At 36.9% G+C, this 27,345-nt stretch overlaps 1 protein-coding gene across 1 annotated transcript in view; it reads left to right on the forward strand.

Annotated features, from left to right (window-relative positions):
* The window catches only part of LOC100888627, a 201,883-nt gene that overhangs the window by 31,189 nt on the left and 143,349 nt on the right, over positions 1–27,345 (forward strand). Inside the window, exons 9-32 of the mRNA XM_030997330.1 lie at positions 211–330; positions 821–958; positions 1,543–1,788; positions 2,602–2,739; positions 4,191–4,316; positions 4,781–4,903; positions 5,572–5,687; positions 6,555–6,789; positions 7,821–7,952; positions 8,888–9,016; positions 9,680–9,807; positions 10,350–10,593; positions 10,885–10,963; positions 12,107–12,249; positions 16,470–16,595; positions 16,979–17,098; positions 17,968–19,215; positions 20,073–20,207; positions 20,680–20,802; positions 22,090–22,218; positions 23,309–23,428; positions 25,618–25,737; positions 26,298–26,435; positions 27,027–27,272. Coding sequence (XP_030853190.1) covers positions 211–330; positions 821–958; positions 1,543–1,788; positions 2,602–2,739; positions 4,191–4,316; positions 4,781–4,903; positions 5,572–5,687; positions 6,555–6,789; positions 7,821–7,952; positions 8,888–9,016; positions 9,680–9,807; positions 10,350–10,593; positions 10,885–10,963; positions 12,107–12,249; positions 16,470–16,595; positions 16,979–17,098; positions 17,968–19,215; positions 20,073–20,207; positions 20,680–20,802; positions 22,090–22,218; positions 23,309–23,428; positions 25,618–25,737; positions 26,298–26,435; positions 27,027–27,272 — 4,602 coding nt within the window. The remainder of the gene's footprint in view (positions 1–210; positions 331–820; positions 959–1,542; positions 1,789–2,601; positions 2,740–4,190; positions 4,317–4,780; positions 4,904–5,571; positions 5,688–6,554; positions 6,790–7,820; positions 7,953–8,887; positions 9,017–9,679; positions 9,808–10,349; positions 10,594–10,884; positions 10,964–12,106; positions 12,250–16,469; positions 16,596–16,978; positions 17,099–17,967; positions 19,216–20,072; positions 20,208–20,679; positions 20,803–22,089; positions 22,219–23,308; positions 23,429–25,617; positions 25,738–26,297; positions 26,436–27,026; positions 27,273–27,345) is intronic.

Consider the following 27,345-nt stretch of genomic DNA (forward strand, 5'->3'; position numbering starts at 1 on the left):
TTATAGTTCTAAGGAGAACTATAGCGCTTGGAGAGGATGGGTGGTAGGAGTGGCTTGACGTTTTGAACAGGTTGACTATCCGTCGTCAGGAATAATCTTACTTTGTTGTTTAAGTTAACTTCCTGATATTTTATATATTTGCTCATTACTTTTGTTATCCCGAAAAGGGGCAATTGTGATTTACTTGGATCAAACTTATTTCCCCAACAGACATCGATGAATGTGTAAACGACACCACCTGCATATCACCAGCGGTCTGTGTTGACACCTCTGGAAGTTTCATCTGTGAATGCCCCAGTGGATATGACCCTAATGGAACCAGCTGTATCAGTAAGTTAGGAATATGGTTCAGACTATTTACTCCTCATACCCCCCCCCCCCCCCTCTATACCCTTTGATGCATATTGTCCATAGAATTGAAATGAATTTGTTAGATAATTGGGTATTTCATTACTCAATCATTACATGGAAAACAAATCAAAGAAGCCGTCATGGGGTCACAGCTGTTTCACAGAATTTGTTTTAGGATGGCTGATAAGATATTTCTCACATTTCTTGTTCACATTTCTTGTAAATGTAGCTTTATTTACATGTATATATTGAAATTAAATATTTTTGTCACAGTTAATATTCAATAAACATACTTGTACAAACGATGTTTAATCTTTTCAAACATTTTCTGATTATTCTTCTACAAATTCCAATATAAAGGCCACAATTTCTTGTAACTTTAAACTTGTATATCTATCACTAGTTTTCCTTGTGTACATTAGAATAAGATTACAGTAATTATTTAATTCTCTAATTTCTTTCTACCCAGACATCAACGAGTGCACCCTGTCTCAGAATGACACTCGTCGTCATGAGTGTGATACCAATGCTGCTTGTATAGATCTCCCTGGGAGTTATAACTGCTCCTGCTTAGCTGGTTACCAAGGCAACGGACTCCAGTGTGAAGGTGAGTGAATGGAAGTTGTGAGACCACTGATTTATCAGAAGTTGCGGTGATATTTGATTATTGTACACAGCATTATTGTCTGTTAAGTAGCGTACATAGCTCAGTGTAGTGATACATTAAGATGTGTTTGGCATAAAAATGGCATACAATCTACCTATGATATTTGATTATTGTACACAGCATTATTGTCTATTAAGTAGCGTACGTAGCTCAGTGTAGTGATACATTAAGATGTGTTCGGCATACAAAAATGCATGAGATCTGTTGCAAAGAGACAGAGCTATAATTTAGCTGTGGATCGAGCTTGCATATACATACCTCTAATACATGTACCTTGATTAATTTAAATAATACCAAATCTGGAAATCAGACGTGCTTTATGTGTTTAGATAATCCAACATCACCAACAACTAATGACCATGGATTGAAAATTTACTACTTAATTCTTCCCATAGACGTTACACAAGGCCCGCTTAATTTGCTGCATGCACTGTTTCAAAGTTAAATGGTTGTGTTAAAAAGTACTGTCTCTTTATTGACCTGGGTTTGTCTTTATATTTTGCATCAAATTTCTCCACTTCCAGATATCAACGAGTGTAACACACCAGATGCATGCGTCACCAACTCCCAGTGTACTAACATGAACGGGTCCTACATGTGCAGATGTGATGCTGGTTACCGTGGTGATGCTCGCATCCAGTGCAATGATATCAACGAGTGTGATGAGAATCGTATCATCTGTGATGAGAACGCCAGCTGTAACAACACGGTTGGTAGCTACACCTGCACATGTAATGATGGATTCACATCTAATGGAACTGCGTGCACGAGTAAGTACAAATCCCAGAACTAGTCTCTCAACTAAATAATAATAATAATATTTAGCTTTTATATAGCGCTTAATACAAATGTCTCTAAGCGCTTTATAAATATACTATTACCCCGGTCATTGGATACAGTGCATGCCCGCACACAATGTATGCATAATCTCCACTCCCTGGGGAGCATTCCAGCCAGCCAATATGTTGAAAAGAGTTGCTTATGATCCAAATCAATAGCAAGTCCCCGAATCAGTCACAAACCTTTACCAGAAATAAATGAGTAAATAAAAAACAAATAAATATTTCCTTTTATCTTTTGACATACATATTTTAGAATAATATCAATTTCATCCTTTTAATACAGTCAGACAGAACCTTGGTTTTTATTGTTTCGAGCTTGAACTGTACTCCTGATAATGAATTATAACCTGTTTTTTCTCCCTACCTTATTTTCAAGATCCCAAACTCTCACAGAACCCCTGATATCTAATCATCATTTTACAATTATTGCAATCCTTTACCTTATCAAATATGTATTTGTAATGTTGCATTATCTTCTCCCCAGAAAGGGCCTTATAGATTTAACATATCTGAAATGAACGCTTGTTAGACATTTTTACCCTGTGCAAGATCATGGGACAACAATTGATCCTTTGACTGCTGCATCATCTCAGTACCGTAGATCCCATTCTCATTGGCAAAGGGTGACAAAACAAAAAGTCATTCTTTCGGTTTCCGGATGAATAAAAGTTCCACTGGAGATAGTGAGGCCTTTGTAGCCATGCGTTTAACACAGTAATGATATCTCTTGTTGCCTTCCAGATGTTGATGAATGTGTAGAGGATACCCTGAATGACTGTCATCCCCTGGCTACCTGCACAGACACCATAGGTAGCTACATCTGTACCTGTCAGACTGGACTCATCTCCCCTGAAGGAGCCAGAGGCAGATCATGTAATGGTGTGTATTTCAATAACAATTCAAGGAAAATAAAAATGAATTCATGTATAACAGGCAACAAAAGATATTATATACCTCACTTAAGAAATCCAGCCATCTGATTGGTCGAATTGCATTCATAAACTTCAACTGTTCCTGTAAAATTCTCGGTAACCATGCTTAAAACATTTCAATATTTTTAATAACCATGGTTATTAAAAATAGTTGGTCAGCCTCCATGGTTACCCCATAGGTTTACATGTTAAAAAATGGTTTGAGCGATGGAGGATGCCGTATGTGTGCGAAGGATTGGTCGGTAATTTCAATACAATTGAATCTCGATCGATCTTACCGACAATTTTATCTTGCATTGTTGACATGAAGACGAAAATAAACTTCCAAAAACAAAAAAACAACATCTGCCGATAGATCTTGATCTAAGTTCGTGCCAATATGCATTGCAAAAGTAAAAGAAGAGTCCGTATATGGAGCTTTTGCGAAGCATTCATCACACGCGAAGCCGGTTTCAATCCATTTTAATGTATGTATTGGAGAAAACTGCCAAGCATGTTAACGGCGGGCCATAGCCGAGTGGTCTAAGTGTTGGTTTTCGGTACACCTCTTGTTGTACGCAAGAGTTCGAATCCCGTCTTCGACAAAAATGATAAATATTTTTAATTTGTCATTTTTTAGTCTATTTTTTTTCGGCATATAAAAGTATTAATGACTGCTTTAATATTCGAGAAATAGTTGTTTTCATACGCTCTCGGGAAGGTTACAATTGGGCTATTCCCCTCGGCAAGCCTCGGGGAATAGCACAATTCTAACCTTCCCTTGAGCGTAATAAAACAACTATTTCTCTCAAAGCAGTCATTAATACTATAAAATATACCAACCAAACTGAACATGGTAGTTTAGTCACAGCACTAGAATGGAGAGTACATGGTTCTGGGCCCTGTTTCATAAGACTTGATATCAATAACAAGTTACAAGCTACTGTTATAGGCTACTGAAATCATGGCATCTGATTGGCTGAGAGCAAATTTGTCATAGAAATTTAGCATTTGTTATAGATAAAAAGTTTTATGAAACATGCAGGCCCCTGGTCTAGAAACTATCAAGAGCTCTGAAGAAGAAGAAAACAAATTATTGCTTTTTACTGAGAAAATCCAGAAAAGGCTTCTGTGAACCAAAAAGTGATTAATTCTCTGATTGTCTGAAGTGTTGTCAATTTGCACTGGTCTTTCGCTTGTCTATGAAAGTTTGTGTATATCAAAGATTATTTAAGGGTTCCTAGCTATTGTACAAGAGATGCAGAAGCTATGAGAAATGTCTTTCCATAAAAGACCACGTTGAAGTACATAAATAATAGACAACAGCTTTATATCACAAAGCTTTATGTTTTGTTTCAAATCAGCAATAACCATCAGCATCATCACAATTATTTTTTGTTCTTTAATATTGTACATCAGATCTTGATGAGTGTTCACTAGGTATCAGTACTTGTGATGCAGTGATGGAAGATTGTTTTAACACCTACGGAGCCTTCACATGTAGCTGTGCTGATGGCTATGCACTCAGCAGTGGACAATGCCAAGGTATACATTGGTATTGCTCTCTACTTCCCCATTAGGCTGAATTATGAACATATGATTTGAGTGATGAGAACTTATTTTCATTGAAACAGGGTATATGAAGAACAGATGAATCTTTGAGAGAGCCTTCAGATTATATATATCTGCTATGTATAGTCATCTTGAATACATAAGTACAAAGTTTTGTTTAACATGATTTCAAACACATTTAATACCTCCCTTACTAAAGGTACAGCAACACAATGCTCAACTCAGAATGAACCTAGAGAATCCTCAAAGTTGAAAGAATCATACTTTTGAAGCAATATTTTTTACAGAAGGCCACTTGTTTACATGCAGGTGCCAAAGTGTTTCAGAACATCAAGTATTCTTGATTATGATAATGCTACGAGACCAATCAAAGAATAATACTTCCTCAGTGATTCATTACTGTATTTATTCATTCCTTATTTTCATTTCTTTGATAGATGTTAATGAATGTCTTGATGACCCTTGTGATAGCCAGGTGAACACCCGATGTGAGAACCTACCTGGATCATACCAGTGCGTCTGCAGGACAGGTTACTATGTCGTCAACTCTCAATGCTTGCGTAAGTATATGCATAGATATCATTCAAAAAGTTTTTGATTAGTATTTATTTCCTATTAGTATTTCTATTCCCCCACAAATCATGAATATAACACATCCTGAAATAGGAATGATTAAATTTGGTCATATGACCAAATAAGTTTTATTTTCTATCTATGAGAGCTTTATATACATGTACTGTACTGCATTCATTTGAACTGTACTCATGCATGTATCTGATTCTTAGACAGGACAATTGTGATAACCAACATAGTGAAAGAGGATTGTAATTGTTAAACATTCGTGCTAGATACAAGAGCCTATTACAAATTATGATGGAATATGATGCAAATGTACATTGACTGCCTTTTAGTAAATTGTGTTTAAAACGATGTCATACTTTACTGCTCGTTTAAGTGTGGTAATTCATTTCTTCCATTTTACCCCCAATCCATCCATCCATGTTCCACCTATCTGTTCACCAATCTGCTCACCAATCTATTTATCCGCTTCATCAATTAATTTAGTCCTTTCTTCATCCATCTTCTATCTTTGGTTTATCCATCCATCAATCCATCTAACTATTCATCTGTCAAAACAAACCACCGATCGGTTCACCTCATAGACAACTAATGGAATCCTTTTGATGAGAACTTTCCCTATTATATATTATGTATATTTTGATCACAGCTGCCATGTCAATGCTTCTCTCTGCGACCTTCACTGATATTGCTGGATTGGAGGTGCTCGGACAGTACTTTGTTTACAATGATTTTGCTTTGTACATACCCCAGCTTGAAATAGATGTGAGTATAATTATATGTTTTTAAGTCTGATCATTAACAAAGATGTAATATTATACAGATATTGACTGGCAGGGGAGGGGGGGGGGTGATATTATATATAGATATTAGATAGCTTAGACAGATATCGAGATGTGATTGTTTCAGAGCTCGTCACATGATATCGATTGCGAGGATCTATTTTCTTTTCTCCCTTGAATTTTTTTTTCTCCCTCAAAATGTTTTTTTTTTGAGAAATTTGTTTTTCTCTAATTTTATTTTCTCGAAAAGTTTTTTTGATAATTTTTTTTCTCTCAATTCTCCCCCCCCATCTTTTTTTTCTCCCTAATTCCCCTCCCCCCCCCATTTTTTTCGTCAATTTTTTTTCATCTCACTTTTCTGACTAAAATGTCTTGTTTCAAAAAAGGAAGGAAGATAAAAATATAGTGAAATGTCTACAATTTTCTTGGATATAGTCATTTGGAATCCACAAGGTGAATAGCACACTGATTTTGTGTTTTGATTATCCTTCTTGTAAGACAAATGTTAATACTCTCCATTCATGTAAATTGTATATCTCCTGGGAGGCGTTTCACAAAACTTTACATCAGTGACAAATGACAGTTTTTGTTATGAGCTACTGAAATCCTTGCTTCTGATTGGTTATCAACAGATTTGTCACTGATTTTTGTCATTTGTCATTGAAACAAGGCTTTGTGAAACGGGTCCCTGATGAGAGCCAGAAGGGTATTAACTTACATCCTTTACCTCAGAGTACTAGTAGATGTTCTTCCTGCCCTCAACAGATGTTTCCTGTCCTGTAATACAATGTTTGTTTCTGTAATGATCCTGACTGTCACTAATTTCCTCTGAAAATACTTTGTCCTCTAGGTGGACACCCTCCTCCAAAGCGCCGGTCTGACCAACTACACGGCTGTCTCCGTCTCCACCTCTCGTCTCCAGACATTGGGAGTTGAGGTCGAGTTCATCCTGGACTTCCTTGCGACATCTACGACCACGAAAGATGAGATTCTAGTGGCTTTCCTGGCAGGGCTTCAAGGGAGAGATGATATTATCCTGCCAGATAATGTCATTATCAGGAGTACTGCGTTTGTTGGACAGCCAGGTTAGTCCATAACAGAATTTGTTATTTGGTACCGGATTTTTTTTCAGGCTGCAAAGGCCATTTTTGCAAACAATAGACTTTTGGAGTAATCAGGATTTTGATGTTGAGCAACATTACCGTAGTAAATTAATCTATGAAACTTTAACAATACATCCAGGGGGGTGTTTCACAAAGATCCCAAGTTGAACTTATCTCTAAGTTGGACTTAACATTTATGGAAAGCCATTAGCATCTTTAAAAATATTTTGTAAAAGTTATTTTAAAAGGCATGAAAAGTTGATTTTGTTCATTCATATTTTCCATTATCTAGGAGATTTCATGTTCTTGATGTGGAATTTATAAAAAGTCTAAAATACTTGAATTTTCGCTTTTGAATATATTTTATTTTAAGGCTACAAATGGCTCTCCATAATTTTTAAGTCCAACTTAGAGTTAAGTTCAACTTAGGATCTTTGTGAAACACCCCCCAGATATTATATGAAAACTCTATTTTTTCCTCCTTGGAAATCATGATGGTAACTTTTGGTCAATTTATAGAGATAAGCATTATTAGGTCAATAAATTGACAGTACTTTTGAACATTACCATTGAACTTTGAAATGGAAATTATTTCAATGAAGTTATATCATTTTTTTTACACAGATACAAATCTTAGTTGGTGTATTTCACATACTCTCTTTTCTTAAGTTAATTCATTTAAATACTGCACATGTATGTGTAGGCAAATTGAGGCTTGGTTGAATAAGAAGAATGAAATTTATGGGGAAATATGATTCATCTTAAAAATTGTACAATGCTACATGGTCTGTTGTCCCCATTATCCATTAATAAATTACAAGAGTGAAATATTGATGAATTTGTACAAAGTTGAAGGCTTTTCTAAGTGATGGATTTTCACAGATATTTTGTGACTTCTGAAAATGATGGATTCTGACAGATTTGGTGACTTCAGAAAGTTATGGATTCTAAAAGATTTGATGAAACCTGATAAATTTGAAGACTTTTTTTCTTTCTTCTTTTCTTGAATACAGTGATTAATCCATGTGTGGAGGAGACAGACAACTGCACAACAAACTCAGACTGTATCTTCCTTGGTACCTCTGGAAACTATACTTGTCAATGTCAAGATGGATTCATGGGAGATGGATTCACAACCTGTACAGGTACTGGATGAACAATTGATTTTTAATACACCAGGGGCAAACTACTCACGAGTTATGATTGATTCAAATCAATCGCAACAGTGCCATAGTTTACTTAAGATATGGGAGATTGTAAACTTGCAATTGATTGAGGACTAGAGATCCAAACAGATCAATGGCAAGTCTCTATGAGTCAGAGCCCTGGTATACTATATGGCAGTACATTGTGGAGCATGTACATGAGATGTTAACTTTTAAAATGACACCAAGTTTAAGAATATATATCTCGAATTTCATTGCTAGAGACAGATTTTTAATCAATTTTTATTTTATTTTAATGAAAAGAGTTTCAATGAAAACATTGTTCCTTCATATCAGTGTTCACATTTTATCAATATTCTTGAAGGAGAAATTCAAGTTTTAGCTTTTTAAGTAGCTAAGACCTTCATTTGCAAAGAAAGAATTACTCAGTTTTGGGCAAAACTTGTTTATATTCATATGAAAGATGATGGATGGCATACTCTGAGGAAAAGTAAAAATAAGATAAATAAAAACCTGACTTTGGGTATTACAGTAATCACTTGGCAGTCAAGGTCTTCTTTAATAATCCAATCATTTTTTAGGCAAAAAGATGTCATATATTTGAAAGATGTTCATGCGTGGGTATATAGTCGTCCAAGAAGTAGACAACTTGCCGATCACTACATAACACTGAGATAATGGGTATAACACTCCTGTGCGTACGTCCGTGTGCCGCCTTCTATATGCCCACACTTGAGTAACTGTAATATGACTATTAAAATAATTTGAAGTTACAGTACTTTCTTCCCCGATGTTTGGTAATCCAATAAACTTTCCTGCTTCAATTTTCCTTATGTTATTTTTCTGCTTTTCTGATCATATCCACATCTGTTTGAGATGTATCGTATTTATCAACATTACTTTCTTCTACACAGACATCAATGAATGCCTGAATGACACGTCATGCACAAATGAAGGAGAGAGGTGTGTTAACACTGCCGGAAGCTATTCTTGTGACTGCATGATAGATAGAGGTTACATTGCTAATGATGGAGTATGCACATGTAAGTCTCTAGTAGTTTGTAGGCTGATCTTGTCTGTAGTCCCAGGTAGTCAAAATACAGTCTGTGTGAAACAGGTGCATTATAATTTTGCTCACAAAACTACCACCCCTGTAAAATTTCCAAATAGTCTATCAGAAGATGTAATGAGCAATAAGCTGCTACGATTTGTTGAGTGCATATTTTGTCTAAAATTCAGTTCCATGGTAACTGAAGCACACCTTAAAGAAGTTTAGACTAAAAGTTAACAGCCCAAATTAGAAACTGACTGGTTGGCAAAGGGAAAATAAGATATGGAGATTGATGATCTCAGTGAAGACAAGTAAACAATGATTTATAGAAGTTGGGTGGGACAAAGGAGGCGTGATAGCTCAGTGGTAGATACATGTAGCAGTGGTTGCATAACTTGGATGTCCCCTTGTTCGAAACCAAGTCGATGTGCTAGTGCCCTTTGGTAAGGCATTAATCCTCATTACTCAGTCCCTCGGAGAGGACTTAACGCCGTTGGTCCCCTGGTTGCTTACTGACAAGCACACCCATGCTTTCTTAGCAGTCTGGTAAAACAAACACACCAAATGACATTGGACCAAATGACCATTTACCTTTGCAGAATTACTTATCTAAGGTAGATATTAAGTCTATCAACCTCTTTTATTCCCAACACAGTATATGAAGTATACCGTGGCCAGCTCACTGTCAATTTTATCAGCGGTCTCCCAGCTATTTTCACTTCAGACCTCACTGACTCCTCTAGCCAGGCTTACTCGAGTCTAGCTTTCTTAGTCAGCAATGCGGTAAGTTTATGTACAGAATATGTACAGTGTATCATTTGATGATTTCTGCAATGTATCTTTCGAGTTAGTCAGCTCATTAATATACATTTTTGTGGTTTTGTTTTCCAATTGTTTTTGTACAAATAAATCTTGCAGGAAAGTATGTTTAACCTGTTACTTACTTGAACCAGGAGACTCCTGTATTAAGCCTGTGGCAATGAGGAAATTCAGTAGTGGATTAATATTCAGATTGCTCTTTGTATGCATGTAAATAATCTTGCATGATAGTGTCAGAAGTACTCTCTTTTTTTCTCTCATTTTTATGACGGCTCTTTTTGGATATTCGATAGTAAAAAATAATTAGATTACTTTGTGGCAATTTGTTTATGTTTATACCTCACTGTTAGTTTACCAATGCTGTTTAAGAACTAAATCACCCATTGCTGGCATGTATCTTAAATTTTGGCTTGCCGTATAGAGGTTTGTGGATAAATAGATGTTCATGTGCATGGTATAGAAAAAAAAGAGAGATAAAAGAATGTGTTTTTATGTAACCATTTCAGATACGATATCTCTTCCTACTGGAGCCAAACCTGCAAGACTTCTTCCAGTCTTGCACGGTGTCTGGTTTCACCAACGGCAGTGTGGTGGCGACATACTATGTTTCCTTCACCCAGTCGGTCAATATTTCAAGCAGCTCCCTCACAGCTCTCCTTGTGAACACCCTTGAGACTGGTGTCATTCTTACTACAGGCATTGCCTCTCAAGGGAATATCAATGTAGATATTAACTCTGTGGAATTCACCAGTAAGTAGACATTTCACTGTTAAATTCTTCCGAGTATTGTACTACCGGTACTGCATTTACAGTGTACATGTAAATAGTTGGTATTTAATTCAATACTTCAGGCAGAAATATTTGAATTTTACTCAGTTAGGAAACATTAGAATTCAATTGCATTGTTTGGCTTTCATACATACCTGTATTTAACCTAAAGTTAAAATCAGACAAAGCCAATTGTTTTGAAAACCTGGAAGTGCATCCGTTATTCTTGTCAAAGAAATACTGTAATTTGATGATATTGTTTGACTTTTTCAGAAATTACCCAAGAGTGCACAAACACTTTCTGTTTCAATGGAGGAACATGTTCTTTGCAGAATGGATTGAAAGTCTGCCAGTGAGTATAAGCTCATTTTTATTCTTTTCATATAAAGTTACATGTGTTTACCCATCTCCCTACTTGTATTCAGATTTTAAAGTGCACAGTGGACTTAAAGGTATAATACAAAGTTTTGGTATGGGGTCATGAATTTGGTTCAAATGTTCAGTGATCGTTGTCGCGGTTGAGTCTAAAGTTATGAAATTGTAAATAATAATCTCGTTATGTTGTATAGCTCCCTCTCAAGGTCAAGATATTAATAAAGCTATAAAACAATGTTTCTTGACTAAAATCGACCGATTAGCTATTCCCGTTTGGATTTTCATGGTCGCAGCTACCATTGTATGGCCATAGGCGCTATACACCAGTTTACAGTTGTATCAGTGCGCATGCGCAGACAGTTGACCTCGGGTCATTGGCCCTGAATTCAGGGCCAATAACCTCTGACCTCTGGTATTTATGCGTAAATTAAGATTGCGCCCATGCAAATAATGATGTGCGCGCACAACGCAGCGCGTAGGCAGTGATATCATCAAAATTTGCATGGGCGCAATCTTAATTTACGCATAAATACATGACCTCTAGGTCATTGGCTTTGTTTAAAATGGCGCACACAACTGTAAACTGGTGTATTTGAAAATTGTTTTAGGGGCTGAATTTTCTAGTGCTTAGAATCACTATCCAGCTAATTTTCAAAATTTCCCAAAACTTTGTATTACCTTTAAACCAAGTACATAGATCCCACAGACTTATTGTCCTTGTGCTTATGAACCAAAGACTAATGAGCTACACATAGTTTAGCAGCTTCTCTGATGTCCAGATAGTTCAGAAAAAAACTTCACCAGAATCATATTATCAACTAAGGGTCAGTAGGGCACTGATTCCCAATTGATACATGTTTGTTGACATACATGCTCAACTGTAGAGTTAATGCTAGGATGCCTTTCTGGCTCTGAGCAGATGATGCAGGTGATATACTGATTAAAGGCTCATTGAATATTGTTTGCTGAGAGCTATAAGGGCACTTCATGATCCTATACTACATTCAGCTACTGCCTACTTGCATCTAAACAACAATTATAGATATGTGTTTCATGCACAAGTGATACTACAGGTCACACAATCATGACTAAAACCTTGTATAATGCTTTGTTCATGAAGGTGCCCTAGTGGTTATGAGGGAGATACTTGTGAGAGGGCTCCTAGCACTCGGCCTCCTACTATAGCTACTACTCTGGAGGGGAGTACCATGGCAACGGAAAACATCACTGAGATGACCAACACCACAACATCATCCCAGACAAGTAAGTTATGAGGGGAGCGCATAATCATTGAGCTTGTGGGGGGATTAGAGGAATTAAGAATGACACACTACTGGATTTATTCAAAGGAGACACGATGGCTCAATGGTAGAGCAGTGGTCTTGTAACTGGGAGGTCCTGAGTTCAAAGCCCAGTTGATGCGTTAGTGCCCTTTGGTTAGGCATTAATCTTTATTACCAAGTCCCTCAAAGAGAACTTAAAGCTGTTAACCTCCTGGACATTTACTTACAAGCATACACATGCTTTGTTTTTGGTCAGGTGAAACAAACCAACTTACCAACCAACCAACCAATCAATCTTGATAGGAACCGTTTATGCATTTTTTGTCTTTATTTTTGCCGTTTAACTTCAGACTCCGCGAGCTCTCTCGCCTTCTTCAGCGTAGGGTCTGCTAACTGCGCTTTCCTAATATCATCAGGAGAAACTTCTGGGATAGGAGACATTACCTTCAGTGGAGTCTGTTTCCGTTTACTAACCTTAACCTGGGATCTCGTCTCAACTGCCATCCCTACCTCAGATAAATTCTTACCTTGATCATCATGGCCTGAAGTAGACGACCCCCAGTTCAGATTCGGAGCATTGGGTGGGAGAACATTTTGGATGTTCCCTAGAATCACATCAAACACTGGTGATTTCATACACAAAGCTACAACACAGCCTACATAAAAAGGACTGTCAACATGTACCTTAGCAGTAGGATACCAACGCACACTGCCATCGATGAGAATACACTGCCTGTGTTTTCCTGTCATCTGATCCTTGGCGGCTAGGCTCCTACGAATCACTACACAAGAACAACCTGTGTCTCTAAGAACTGAAACTGTTTGAGAATTAACAATTCCATCCTTAACTGGCATGAGTGCACGCAACTTACCTGTACAAGCCGCACACATTTCCAGTACTTTCTTCCTCCTCTGTTTCCTTGACGGTCTAGTCCGCTCCATCCCGGCGGCAGACATCGTGACAAACATCCCAACACTCTCGACCTGTGTTGTATCTTTGTCAACCCCTGAATCTTGGGAAGAAGAACATGTTGGACATTCAAAAGATAAGAGTCTGTTCACCTCATCAACTTTTTCATGATTTGTTTGAGACTTGTCCTTACCTGATGACTTCTTAGGATTATGGGATTTTAATCCCATAGCTACAAAACTTCCAACCTTTTGAGGTTTTGACTTAGAAGTTACTGTACAATTTCTTGCAAGATGACCCATTTGGTCACACAAATAACACGGCCCAATCGCCTTCCGATTGGTGGGCTTCTCACTGTGAAAGGGCTTTTCTCTGTGAAAAGCTTCACTCTTTTTCTCTGACCTGTTGGATGTCATTACTTTGTTGTCCTGTCTTGGACCCTTGAAATGACCACCATGTGCTGAGATATAAATCTGAGCAGCGTCAGTCATCTCCCTAGTAGTCTTGAGCGTACGCTCTCTCAAATAGATAGCAAGCCCTGGACTCATCTGTTCAAGAAACTGCTGTCTAATAATCAAATCTTTCAACCCTTGATAAGATTTGTCTGTCTCCGTAAGATCCAACCATCTTTCGAAGTAGTGTTCTAACCTAGCAACAAATTGACCAGCATACTCTCCCGTCTCTGGCGTTGCTTTGTAGAACTTCTTCCGGAAGTCATCTGCTGACATCTGGTATCTGCGAAGGAGGGCGTCCTTAAGCTTGGAGTAATTCTCAGCTTCATCTGGTGCCAACCTACTGTAGACTTCCAACGCCTTTCCCTGTAGAAGTGCACCTAAATTAATGGCCCAACAATCTGTTTGCCATCTCTGACTACTAGCGTATCTCTCGAAACGCTCTAAATACGCATCCATGTTGTCTCTACTTTCATCAAAGTGAGGTAACTTTGGGATTCTTGTCAAACTATGGTGTTCGCGACTGGTATCTCCTGACTGAGATTCATTTCCCCTTTTGGCCTGTTCTAAGGATATCTGTTTATCTAAAATATTCCCCTCTAGTTGCTTCAAAGCAAATTCTTGTTTCTTATCTTCCCTTACAGCTGCTCTTTCATCACGTGCCTGTTGTTCTCTTTCTTTAATGAACTCCAACAAGGTCTCACCAACTAAACCTAGTTCCTTACCTAAGTTAATCAACTTTTCATCAATGACCTCCATACTGATAACCCAACCTAACAATAAAGCGGGACTATGGTATTGATAGGTGGTGAACCTATCTGGGTAACTAACCCCTTCCCAAATTCGCTCTAAATGCGCAAATTGCTAAATTGTCACTTACCAGAGAGAATCAAGAACACGTTCTGCCGATTTGAATACTTGCCACCGACTCCTGTTCTGTATTACAGAATCGCAAAATATTCCTAGTTCATATAAAGATAACAATGAGACACAAAAGTGAAAAGGTCAATAATGTACATGAGATAGTTAACGCTCTAAAATGTATGCGGTTTCCTTTTACATGTTTTATAATATACAATCAGTTCAAAACACTAAAAGAAAACCTAATATTCCTGCGAGAGGTCCCGGGTTCGACTCCCGGAAGAGCCCCCAAAATGTCACAACTGGGTAAACTCAGGTGACTTTAATTCGTGATCTAGTTAACTCTCTTATCGTCTCACAGGGAAATTTACACAATAAACAACGAATTCAAATTCTGTTAAAGTGTATCAAAGGATATCATCTTCTTCTTATCTTTATTACATTACTTCTTATCACAATAGAAATGCATATAAAGATATAAAATATATATTGAACCCAACCCTGAGGTTGTATTCTAAGCTGTCACAAAATCACACCTTTGTACAGAGTATCGTCACTGAAAATGGTCGTAAGTTTATCGTACGTCTGGAAATATAAATAAAATAACCCACTTTAGTGATGCAATCACTCAAGATGTGATAATAAAATATTGTTCATGGGAACAAAGAAACCATAGTTGTTACTGTTGCTGGAACTTGTCCCGTGTAACGAAGGGGTTGCTCCATCTGTAATGGCACCTTCATCTCTCCTTAGTCGTTACAGGTAGAGATCCACCCATTGTGGCATGAACTTGGATACCGGACTTGCTCTGTACGTCCTAGCCGGAACACCATCTAAAATTAACATTAACCCAGGCTATTAATAGTCTACGGAATAATACTAAATTATTCATCATCTACTTAATATCTTTTAACAAGACTATAACCATCATCAGGCAATACAATAAAATGCATTACAGAAAAGGCTTCTATCATAATGATTTACATTGCATTACAAATATCCTTTCAACATCCAAAAGAGCCTGAATTACTGAGTGCAAATCCTGCGAACATGTACTTTCAGTTATTATTCAGAAATGAACAATATAATGTATAAAGAGTTACATTATTACTTTAGAGAAATGATTTGCAGTCTTCATTATTCATCCCTAATGCAAAGGTTCACTTGTGACCTTGACTGTCTCAATGACAAATGAACACACCCAATGTATCATTATAAAAAGGAATACAAATATGGATTAAACTTGGATTAAACTTACAGTTTGACTGGTTGACTGAAATGCAGAAAATCGGGGCAGGCCTCAATGTCGGTTCTGGTGATCGTGACTCTCTATGGAAATTGGACTTGCAGCGCAAAATGCTATGAAACAACTTTCATTTACCTCCAACCCATAGGTCCTATGAAACAACTTTCATCCACCTCCAACCCATAGGTCCTGCCTGTATGACTTGTGTGCAGATAGTGACACTACACTGCAACGTAAGGCAACCCACCCACTATAGCTATGCATCACCTGTTTGAGCTACAATGTATGTAGAGTGCAGTGGAGCCTAACTACGCAATGCATTCAACCCAATGCTGTAATCTACATAACAATTAAGCGGGTAGCATTGAGGGGAAAGGTTGAATCCTAACACCTACCTGCATATACTTTGCATATGTTCCTTTATTTCTTGACCAGACATGCATTTTGTAGAAAAATTGTACATATCACACTAAATTTTATATTTTCTTATTACCTTTTATCATTGAAACCTAGGTGTCATTGAGTCTCATGATGTAAATGCCATTAGCGTACAGTATGTTGATGAGATACTGAATTATTTAGTTCATAGCAATATTTCTTTTTTAGAATGCAATTGCATAATCTTCTGTAAGGGATTCTCGTAAGTGTATGGTTGTGCCTAAACATTGTGAGGTACATATTATTTATTTAATTGTATGTCATTTTGTTTTACTCCTTTCTTTTTGAATCAGATATCAATGAATGCCAAGATGGAAGTAACACATGTGATACAGCATCTCAGATATGCATTAATACAGTGGGAGGTTTCATGTGTCAATGCATGACCGGATTCGTACAAAATGGATCAATTTGTCAAGGTAACATACATGTGTTTTATTTCTATTATTTATTGCAAGAGTATTTTGTTGTGCAGTTTCCTCAATACAATAATAGAAGATTTTTCTTTTTAGGATAGTTTCAAACTATTTTGCTCAATCTCTGCACATATCCTTCTTTCAAAAAATTTGAGTTTGTTTGTCTTTTTTCTATTTTTATATACTCCTTGTTTTCCTAATAAATAAAGAAATTCACAATCCAGTGAAACGCTTTTTTATTACACTGTGCTTGAGCATTCAAGATGTTTTTAGAAATGTTTATAGGTGTTTTACTTGACTAACCAATTAAGAAGAAATTTTCCTCATTATTCTTTAATAATTATGGGAGAACTTAATAACTTCTACATGTTTTTGTTTCCTTTTAGACATCGATGAGTGTGCTGACAGCAGTTTATGTGGAACAAATGCAATGTGTATCAATTCTTTTGGCAGCTACATGTGTAGTTGTGTGAGTGGTTATGATGGAGATGGGATCACCTGTCTTGGTGAGTTTGATATGGAATTCAAGTCATTTACTTTCTCATTATGATATGATAATAATCTATGAAAAACAAAACTAACATGAACAGGATTCCTTGGGTCCTTGGAAATCCTTGGAAATTCTTGATTTTTCAAAGTTGTCCTGGAAAAACCCAAATGTGATTTTATGGCTGGAAACCTGTTTTATTTAGTAGCTGTTATTATTGAGGTAGCAGTCAAAATCAATAGTAGACACTTATAACAATAAACTATTATTTAGTATGGCTTTGATTTTATGTTTCCACCCCTCTAACAAACACCAGTGGTGATTTGATAAAGAAATCATATTTCTCAAATGTACACATTTTAATGGATGATTCCTTTATTACTTCAGTCATAAAAAGGTGATCCATTTGTATCTAGAGAAAATAAAGATAATAATAATAACATTCCTTTCTTGTATAGAACATATCACATTATCACGTCCCTATGCACTTCCAAAGTGCTCTGGAAATTATTACCCTAGCTTTAGCTCCGTCACCTGTTATCAGCGCACAGTGCATGTCAAGGAATATTTCTACTCGGTACCTATTTACCACACCTGGTCTGAGTGTGGCAAATGTAGATTAATGTCTTGCCAAAGGACATTAGTGCCGCGGCAGGACTCGAACCACAGACCTTGTGATCCGCAGTCCGGTGACATATGCACTCGACCACAACATTTTCATTTCAGTACTTATATTGCTTATTCAAGATTAGTTTTTCAATTGATCCCCACTTTCTTATTACATTCTAGCTTACCCATTGATAGATTAATACTTTTGTCATGTTTGCATAATGAATCTTGCAACAAATTGTAATGTTGTTTTGCCCTTTTCATTCTGTTCTATTCGAGATCTCTACACTTCAGATGGTGCTGGCTCATCATTAAGCAGTGTAACTACAGCTGTTCCTCTAGAAACTTCTACATTTTCTATGGCAAGTCAGGTCTTGACTACAGATAAGTCAGTCACCTCACAAATTCAAACCACCTATAACTTACCATTTGTAACATCAACCCCTGGGGAATATACCTCACAGATGAGTACTTCCACAGAGCTCTCAACTGGGACTGTTATTCTTTCGTCTACCACGATTGATGTAACTTCTGAGAATTCTGTAACTGACCCTGAATCAACTGTCCAATTTACTGAGGATACTACCACAAGTGTTCAAGGTTCAACCACAACAGTTGGTACAGGAGGTATCTCAGCAACTGCAACAACCACTCAGTCTTCTATGGAAATGAGTACTGGTGCAGATACGACAGAGATATCGACTTCTGATGTAACATCACAATCTCCTACTACTTCAGGATTCACAACCTCAGGTTTGAGAACTGGTGCAGAATCAACAGAGCCAGGGACAAGGACTACTGAGGAGGAATCAACTAAAGCAGGAACAACTGAAGGATTCACCTCAGATGTAACATCTACTGCTTTACCAACATCAGATATCACCACCAATGGTCTGACTACCGAGGAGGAGACAACTGAATCAGGAACAACTGAAGGATTCACTTCAGATGTTACATCTACTGGGCCGTCAACTTCAGATATCACCACCAATGTTCTGACTACTGAGGGGGAAACAACTGAATCACAAACAACTGAGAGATTCACCTCAGATGTTACATCTACTGCTTCCTTAACATCAGATATCACCACAGACATTCCCTCAACTGGGCCGTCATCATATATCACCACCAATGGTCTAACTACTGAGAAGCACACAACTGAATCGGGAACAACTGAAAGATTCACTTCAGATGTTACATCAACTGGGCCGTCAACATCAGATATCACCACCAATAGTCTAACTACTGAGGAGGAGACAGCTAACTCGGGAACAACAGAAGAATTCACCTCAGATGTTACATCTACTGCTCTACCAACATCAGATATCACAACCAATGGTCTATCTAATGAGGAGGAGACATCTGAATCAGGAACAACAGAAGATTTCACCTCAGATTTTACATCAACTCTGTCGTCAACATCAGATATCACTACTAATCGTCTGACTACTGAGGAGGAGAGGACTGAGGGAATAACCTCAGATATGACATCTACCGCTCTACCAACATCAGATATCATTACCAATGGTATGACTACGGAGGGGAAACAACAATCTCGCAAACATAGCGATTTTGTACTCTTATATATAAGAGCAGAAATTTGTAAAGAAATCATGATCAGTACAGGTCAAAAGTTGATATCTACTTTAGATAGGAGTATTTGTTTCCCATTTATAGAAAAGTATGGCATGATTGACAAAATTGAAGTAATCAGTGGGGTTGTTTTTGAGTGTGTATATTGTTGACTTGAGGTTCAATTGGTTTGAGAGTAAGTTAGCATCTGCTAAAGATATCAATATCACATTCAGTAGAATAAAAACAAAAAAATATTGAACACTTTGAAGTAATTATGAATTGATAAAAATTATGATAATTATGATATTGATGTTAACAACAATACAAAGTATTCATAATCAGTGTTTATGGGCATTAGTATTGATTTACAGAGAATTAAGAATAAGTCAACATCTTCTCTAGATTAACAAAAAAATAATGTGGGATTCAATGCTTTTTATATATCCATGTTGTCTTTGATATATTTTAAGAATCTAGATGTTTTGTCATATTAAGTAGTATCAAGAAAATTTTCCATTTGAAATGAATATACTTTTTTCAGTTATCTAACTTTGCGTTTATACCAGATGAAAATGAGTGTGCATTGGTATCATTAGTTGCTTCCAGGAGGGTAACAACACCACCCCTGCTCCAAAACCTTGATGGTGGTTAAGGTTCTGAATTAATTGTTTCAAGATGTTGTAATTTTAGCCCATAGCTTATGGAACTAGTTGTTTTGTGTAATAAGCTTATGGGACTGAGACAATTCAATAGTTAACAGGTTAAATCTCTTGCATTTAATTATCATCTTTTCTATGTTTTTATTCCAGATGAGGATCAGTGTGCCCTTGGTATCAGTGGGTGCCCCCAGGGGTGTAACAATACCACCCCAGCTCAGAACCCAGATGGTTTCAGTTGCTACTGCTATGAAGGCTTCATCGCTGACCTGCAAGGCAACTGTGTCCGTAAGTCAATTCAATTCAATTCAATTCGCATTTATTTCATTCTCGATTAAAAATCATATTGATACAAGTACCAAAGAGTTCGCTAAACTTCTGGCCATATGTTGCACAAAGAATCACAATTGATTACTAGTCACATTACTTTGAACCAGTCAGGCATCATAATAATCTTGATTTATGTTAATGACACAAACTTAATTCTAACAGAATAGAAGAAGAAAATGGACTGGAACACAGAATATCCAGCAGACAAAATAAATAATAGCACTCCAACAATTTCGATAGAAAATGAATGATTGCCAACCAAGTAAGGATGTGCAGTTCATTTATCCTTATTTTTACAATATTTAATTCTAGAAAAATCTTGTTTTCAGGGGTGCTCCTTCTCATGACCCCTCTTCAAGCTCAGTCACCCGTCTTTCAGGCTAATTAGGTGATAATGTATAATAAGATTGGTCTCCCGTTTCATTTTCAGCGGAAACAAGCTGCATAAGTACTGTATGTAGCAATGCAGACTGTGTTAATCTCAATGGAATGGAGATGTGTGTTTGCTACAATGGCTACAAATTCAACAGCTCCGACATCACATCTTGTATAGGTAAGCACTATTCCGTTATTACTATTCGTTACTTTGTATTGCCTGTGCCTTGGATAGAGATAATTGAACTCAATCACTCTGACCCTTGACCCTTGGGTCCCTCCCCCCAGTATAACTGATGGGGATGTACAGATGAAGCCCTATACATCGTCGCCGTTTTCACGAACCGGCACAGCCCAACGCGCAACGAAATAAGTACATTCTGAGAAAAACGCGTTTTACGTTTAGCCCGTTTTGAATTCGCCAGAAACATGCCTTATGTCAAATTTTATATCACAAAATACATATCAATGAAAGGAAAATATTCTGTATTTTCTATACATTCCATTTGTTAAGCATAATGACAATTACTATTAATATTACGAAGCTTTGGACTCTCGTGCCGGTTCGTGAAAATATTATTTTGCTGTTTACGTAGCAAAAATATTTTCACGAACCGGCACAAGCCACTGTGTCGTTTTTCCTATGTAACTTTACGCGCAAGACAAAAGCGCTCGCGCTGTCTTAGCGCGTATTTTATTTTCACGAACCGGCACAACCGCCTGTGTCGCGTCGTCTAGGTCTTGTAAGCGCAAAGATATTTTCACGAACCGGCACAGCCCATTGACTTATAACGGCGCGTGCCGGTTCGTGAAAATATGAATCGTGCTTTTTGGCTCGTGTGTCGTTTTTGTCATTTGTGTAACCATGGATATCTCAAAAACTAAAGCGTTTTGGATGCTGAAATTTGGTGAGATGAAAGATTGTTGATAACTTATGCTAAAAATGCAAAAAAAATAAAAACTACATTTTGAAGGGATTTCGGTGGCTTGTGCCGGTTCGTGAAAACGGCGACGACATGGGTCACTCTACTCTTGGCGAGGAGTGCAGTGGGTTCTGAACGTGCATCAGGATTAGTTTACTTTTTGACATCGTGTATGAGAGACATCAATCACATTGTTTTTCACTGTTTCCTAGTGTGCATCTACATGTATGAATCAGGGAGAGGGCTCATTTCACAGACAACACTAGCTCGGAGTCATCAATCCAAGCTGGGAGGTGTTTCACAAAGCCTTTTTTCAATGAAAAATGACAGAAGTCAGTGACAAATCTGCTGATAACCAATCAGAATCAAGCATTTCAGTAGCTTATAACAAAGCTGTCATTTATTACTGATGACAAGTTTTGTGAAACACCCCCCTGATTTCTAATCATGATCTGTGGATTGACATGAAGACACTTTACTAATTGAGCCAATTCCCTTTAAAATCTCAATTCAACTAAATTACCATTCTCCTTCCTTTCTAGATATTGATGAGTGCACTGATGTAGAATACAGCAACATGTGCAATCAGGACTGTACCAATACCATCGGAGGGTACAACTGCTCTTGTTTTGAGGGGTATTCCCTTATGACTGATGGCCGCACATGCAATGGTAAGATTTGCAAATCATTGACCTTTGACCTTGTAAACTATGACAGGCATACATTCGTAAGAACTATGCGTAAAGAGATGCGTAATAAAGAATACAGTTTTTTGTATACCTTGTACATTCATGTCACGTACATCATTGAGGTTCTGTATCATACCCTTAATCCATTTCCATGAAGTAACGAAGCTGTGACATCATAAAAATCTATTCTTAGAATTTCTCAATTTTTTCATTTTCCGAAAGAGCATAATAAATAATGTCCAAATGTGGAAAACCAGTTAAAAAGGTTAAGTATTGGCTGAGATATCACCATCTGAATGAATAGATTTCCTATAGGAAACTCAGTGTTATATTGCTCTGGTTCATAAAGTTTTGAGCCAGAGCATATAACACTGAGCAGGAACAGGATGACTCCTGGGACCCGCTTCACAAAGCCTTTTTCCAATGACAAATGACTAAATTCAATGACAAATCTGCTGATAACCAATCAGATGAAAGGATTTTACTAGCTTATAATCAAAACTGTAATTTTTCACTGATGCCAAGTTTTGTGAAATGGGGCCCTGTACTAAAGCCTATGGGAAGAAAAGAAATCAGGAATCAATGGGTTAATATAAGCTCTGAGTTCAAGATTTTGAAGATAAACAGAAGTGTGTACCTTTAAAGTTTGAGTCATCAAACAGAATAGATTTTCCTACCTGCATATACTTTGTATATGTTCCTTTATTTCTTGACCAGACATGCATTTTGTAGAAAAATTGTACATATCACACTAAATTTTATATTTTCCTATTACCTTTTATCATTGAAACCTAGGTGTCATTGAGTCTCATGATGTAAATGCCATTAGCGTACAGTATGTTGATGAGATACTGAATTATTTAGTTCATAGCAATATTTGTTATATTGTTATTAACGTCAGATTTTGGGGCAGTTTTTGTTAAAGAATCTATTTAATTGTTGTAAAAACCTATACATTTCTTTCCTTACCTCGTCATGTGTAGTGCATAATGTAATGAATCTTCTTTTCTTCACTTCCATACCTTGATCTGTAGTTGATTCATGTAAGCTATTAACTGTTCTTCTCTTTCAGATGTTGATGAGTGTTCAAATGGGAATGATTGTCATGAGTTTGCACAGTGTGTCAATACAGAGGGATCCTATAACTGTTCTTGTTTGAATGGTTACACCGGAAATGGAACATTCTGTGAAAGTGAGTATTTCATTTTTAAGGAATTAATTCAGTGACAATTTTTGTCATGCATAAAAAAAACATACTTTTGGCATCAGAATCATTGTCTTATGTACCATCATTATCTGTACGTCATAGGTAGATAAGATAAGATAAGATAAGATTTTATTCGTCTTTCTTTCAAGTGACATACAGAGCATAACATTGGATCATAACACATTTACAAAGCAAAATAACAAATTATGATAATGATAAAAAACATAGCTAACTAAAAGAAAGACGAGGAGACCCTGGTAAAAGCAGAGCTTGTAATTATTAGGGTCCCCTCTGAGCCGGATAAAACATGATGAATAGATATTTGTGACTACCTAAGAATACAATAGGGAAAAGGGGGTATAACAAAACAAGAAGTGTACACACACACAACAACAACAACAAAAAGAGAGACTAGACTAGACAAGACGGGAGAAAAGAGAAAATATGAGAAATAATAGAAGAATACAGCACATCGACAATAGGCACAGCACACAACGGGCACAAGACAACAGGGGGAGGGAATAAGAGGTTGACAATCTGAAAATATTCAGTTAGACACATATTAATATCAAGAAGAAAATTTACATTTATAGTAATACATAATATATCTTGGCACCATAATAACTACAAAAATGAACTACTCTATGAGTCACAGTATTTATCGAGAAGATAAACCTTAAGTTTACACTTAAATGAAGAGAGACTAACAGATTGCTTAACGCTAGAGCCTAGAGAGTTCCAAAATTTAGGTCCAGTAAAAACCAAGGTATTAAAAGTTAACTTTGTCCTTACTTGGGGTAGGTGAAACGCAGAGGCATTTCGTGTAGCATGGTCATGAACTTGACTATTTTTCTTTAAAATGCTGACTAGAGCCTGTGGAAGGACACCAGAATCGAAGTTGTACATTAAAGAACCCAGTTGAAGGTGATAAATATCTTGCACCTTTAAAATTCTATGCGTATAAAAAAGCGGATTAGTGTGCGTACGAAAGCTAACGTTACAAATAATTCTTAAGACCCTCTTTTGAATCAAATATAACTTTTCAAGGTTAGTTTTAAGAGAGTTACCCCAAGCAAGAACACCATAATTAAGATAGGGGAGGATTAATGTTGAGTACATTAATAAAAGGATGCCTTTAGGTAAAATTGATTTCAATTTATGAATTACGCCACTGTTTCTTGACAATGTCTTATAGAGATGATTTACATGAATTTTCCAGGCATGAGAGGTAGTATGTTTCTCTCGGAACCCAAACTGAAAATTTGAGAATATTTTACTTTTGTTGAAAAATTCTAAAGTTCTAACATAAATCACTTTCTCAAGGATCTTTGAGAAGGAGGTTAGAAGTGAAATAGGACGGTAATTTGAAAAAGATTGAGGATCACCCTTTTTAAAAACGGGTACGACTTTTGCAATTTTCATGTTTTCGGGGACTATTCCATTTAACATTGATGAATTAAAAACATGAATAAGGGGTTGAATAATCGCTATGATAACCTGTTTAATTATGTCATTATTGACACCATCGTAACCAGGACTTTTCCCAGCCTTAAGCGAATTCACAATAGTAAGCAACTCTTGGTGATGGTGTAATAAAAGTGTTATCAAAATTCCTTTACATTACTATGTATCTTATTTGATTAAAGATGAAAATCGTTTCTTTTGGTTGAATAGGACCACTATTATGTTAAATGAAATTAGATGTATCACTGTAAATATACTCATACTATTGCATATGTTACTTTATTATGTCGTTGCACTCAGTATGATTTATTTTCAAAGCATTTTTTTCATTGTGCAAGTAATCTTATTTTTTAGCAGGCTTCTGGATGCACCATGTGAGAGAGAGGGAGGATTGAGGAGTCCTAAAAAGGACTTTTGGTAATCTTTCTTGAGGGTGTGTAGTCCTGAAAAGGACTGTTGGTGTATAGTCTTGAAAAAGCCTGTTGGTTATCTTTCTTAGCTTATAGTTCTAAGGAGAACTAAAGCGCTTGGAGAGGATGGGTGGTAGGAGTGGCTTGACGTTTCGAACAGGTTGACTATCCGTCGTCAGGAATAATCTTATTTTGTTGTTTAAGTTAACTTCCTGATATTTTATATATTTGCTCATTACTTTTGTTATCCTGAAAAGGGGCAATTGTGATTTACTTGGATCAAACTTATTTCCCCAACAGACATCGATGAATGTGTAAACGACACCACCTGCATATCACCAGCGGTCTGTGTTGACACCTCTGGAAGTTTCATCTGTGAATGCCCCAGTGGATATGACCCTACTGGAACCAGCTGTATCAGTAAGTTAGGAATATGGTTCAGACTATTTACTCCTCATACCCCCCCCCCCCCCCCCAAGGCCCCATCTGGCATTCAGTATTACATCCAGAGCTGCAGATCTTGTTCAGTGCCTCTATACCCTTTGATGCATATTGTCCATAGAATTTAAATGAATTTGTTAGATAATTGGGTATTTCATTACTCAATCATTACAGGGAAAACAAATCAAACAAGCCGTCATGGGGTCACAGCTGTTTCACAGAATTTGTTTTAGGATGGCTGACAAGATATTTTCTCAAATTTCTTGTTCACATTTCTTGTTCACATTTCTTGTAAATGTAGCTTTATTTACATGTATATATTGAAATTAAATATTTTTGTCACAGTTAATATTCAATAAACATACTTGTACAAACAATGTTTAATCTTTTCAATCATTTTCTGATTATTCTTCTACAAATTTCAATACAAAGGCCACAATTTCTTGTAACTTTAAACTGATATCTATCACTAGTTTTCCTTGTGTACATTAGAATAAGATTACAGTAATTATTTAATTCTCTAATTTCTTTCTACCCAGACATCAACGAGTGCACCCTGTCTCAGAATGACACTCGTCGTCATGAGTGTGATACCAATGCTGCTTGTGTGGATCTCCCTGGGAGTTATAACTGCTCCTGCTTAGCTGGTTACCAAGGCAACGGACTCCAGTGTGAAGGTGAGTGAATGGAAGTTGTGAGACCACTGATTTATCAGAAGTTGCGGTGATATTTGATTATTGTACACAGCATTATTGTCTGTTAAGTAGCGTACATAGCTCAGTGTAGTGATACATTAAGATGTGTTTGGCATAAAAATGGCATACAATCTACCTATGATATTTGATTATTGTACACAGCATTATTGTCTATTAAGTAGCGTACGTAGCTCAGTGTAGTGATACATTAAGATGTGTTCGGCATACAAAAATGCATGAGATCTGTTGCAAAGAGACAGAGCTATAATTTAGCTGTGGATCGAGCTTGCATATACATACCTCTAATACATGTACCTTGATTAATTTAAATAATACCAAATCTGGAAATCAGACGGGCTTTATGTGTTTAGATAATCCAACATCACCAACAACTAATGACCATGGATTGAAAATTTACTACTGGGTACTTATTTCTTCCCATAGACGTTACACAAGGCCCGCTTAATTTGCTGCATGCACTGTTTCAAAGTTAAATGGTTGTGTTAAAAAGTACTGTCTCTTTATTGACCTGGGTTTGTCTTTATATTTTGCATCAAATTTCTCCACTTCCAGATATCAACGAGTGTAACACACCAGATGCATGCGTCACCAACTCCCAGTGTACTAACATGAACGGGTCCTACATGTGCACATGTGATGCTGGTTACCGTGGTGATGCTCGCATCCGGTGCAATGATATCAACGAGTGTGATGAGAATCGTATCATCTGTGATGAGAACGCCAGCTGTAACAACATGGTTGGTAGCTACACCTGCACATGTAATGATGGATTCACATCTAATGGAACTGGGTGCACGAGTAAGTACAAATCCCAGAACTAGTCTCTCAACTAAATAATAATAATAATATTTAGCTTTTACCCTTACAAAAA

This window comes from Strongylocentrotus purpuratus, unplaced genomic scaffold, assembly GCF_000002235.5.
Source record: "Strongylocentrotus purpuratus isolate Spur 01 unplaced genomic scaffold, Spur_5.0 spur5_scaffold_4, whole genome shotgun sequence".
NCBI lineage: Eukaryota > Metazoa > Echinodermata > Echinoidea > Camarodonta > Strongylocentrotidae > Strongylocentrotus > Strongylocentrotus purpuratus.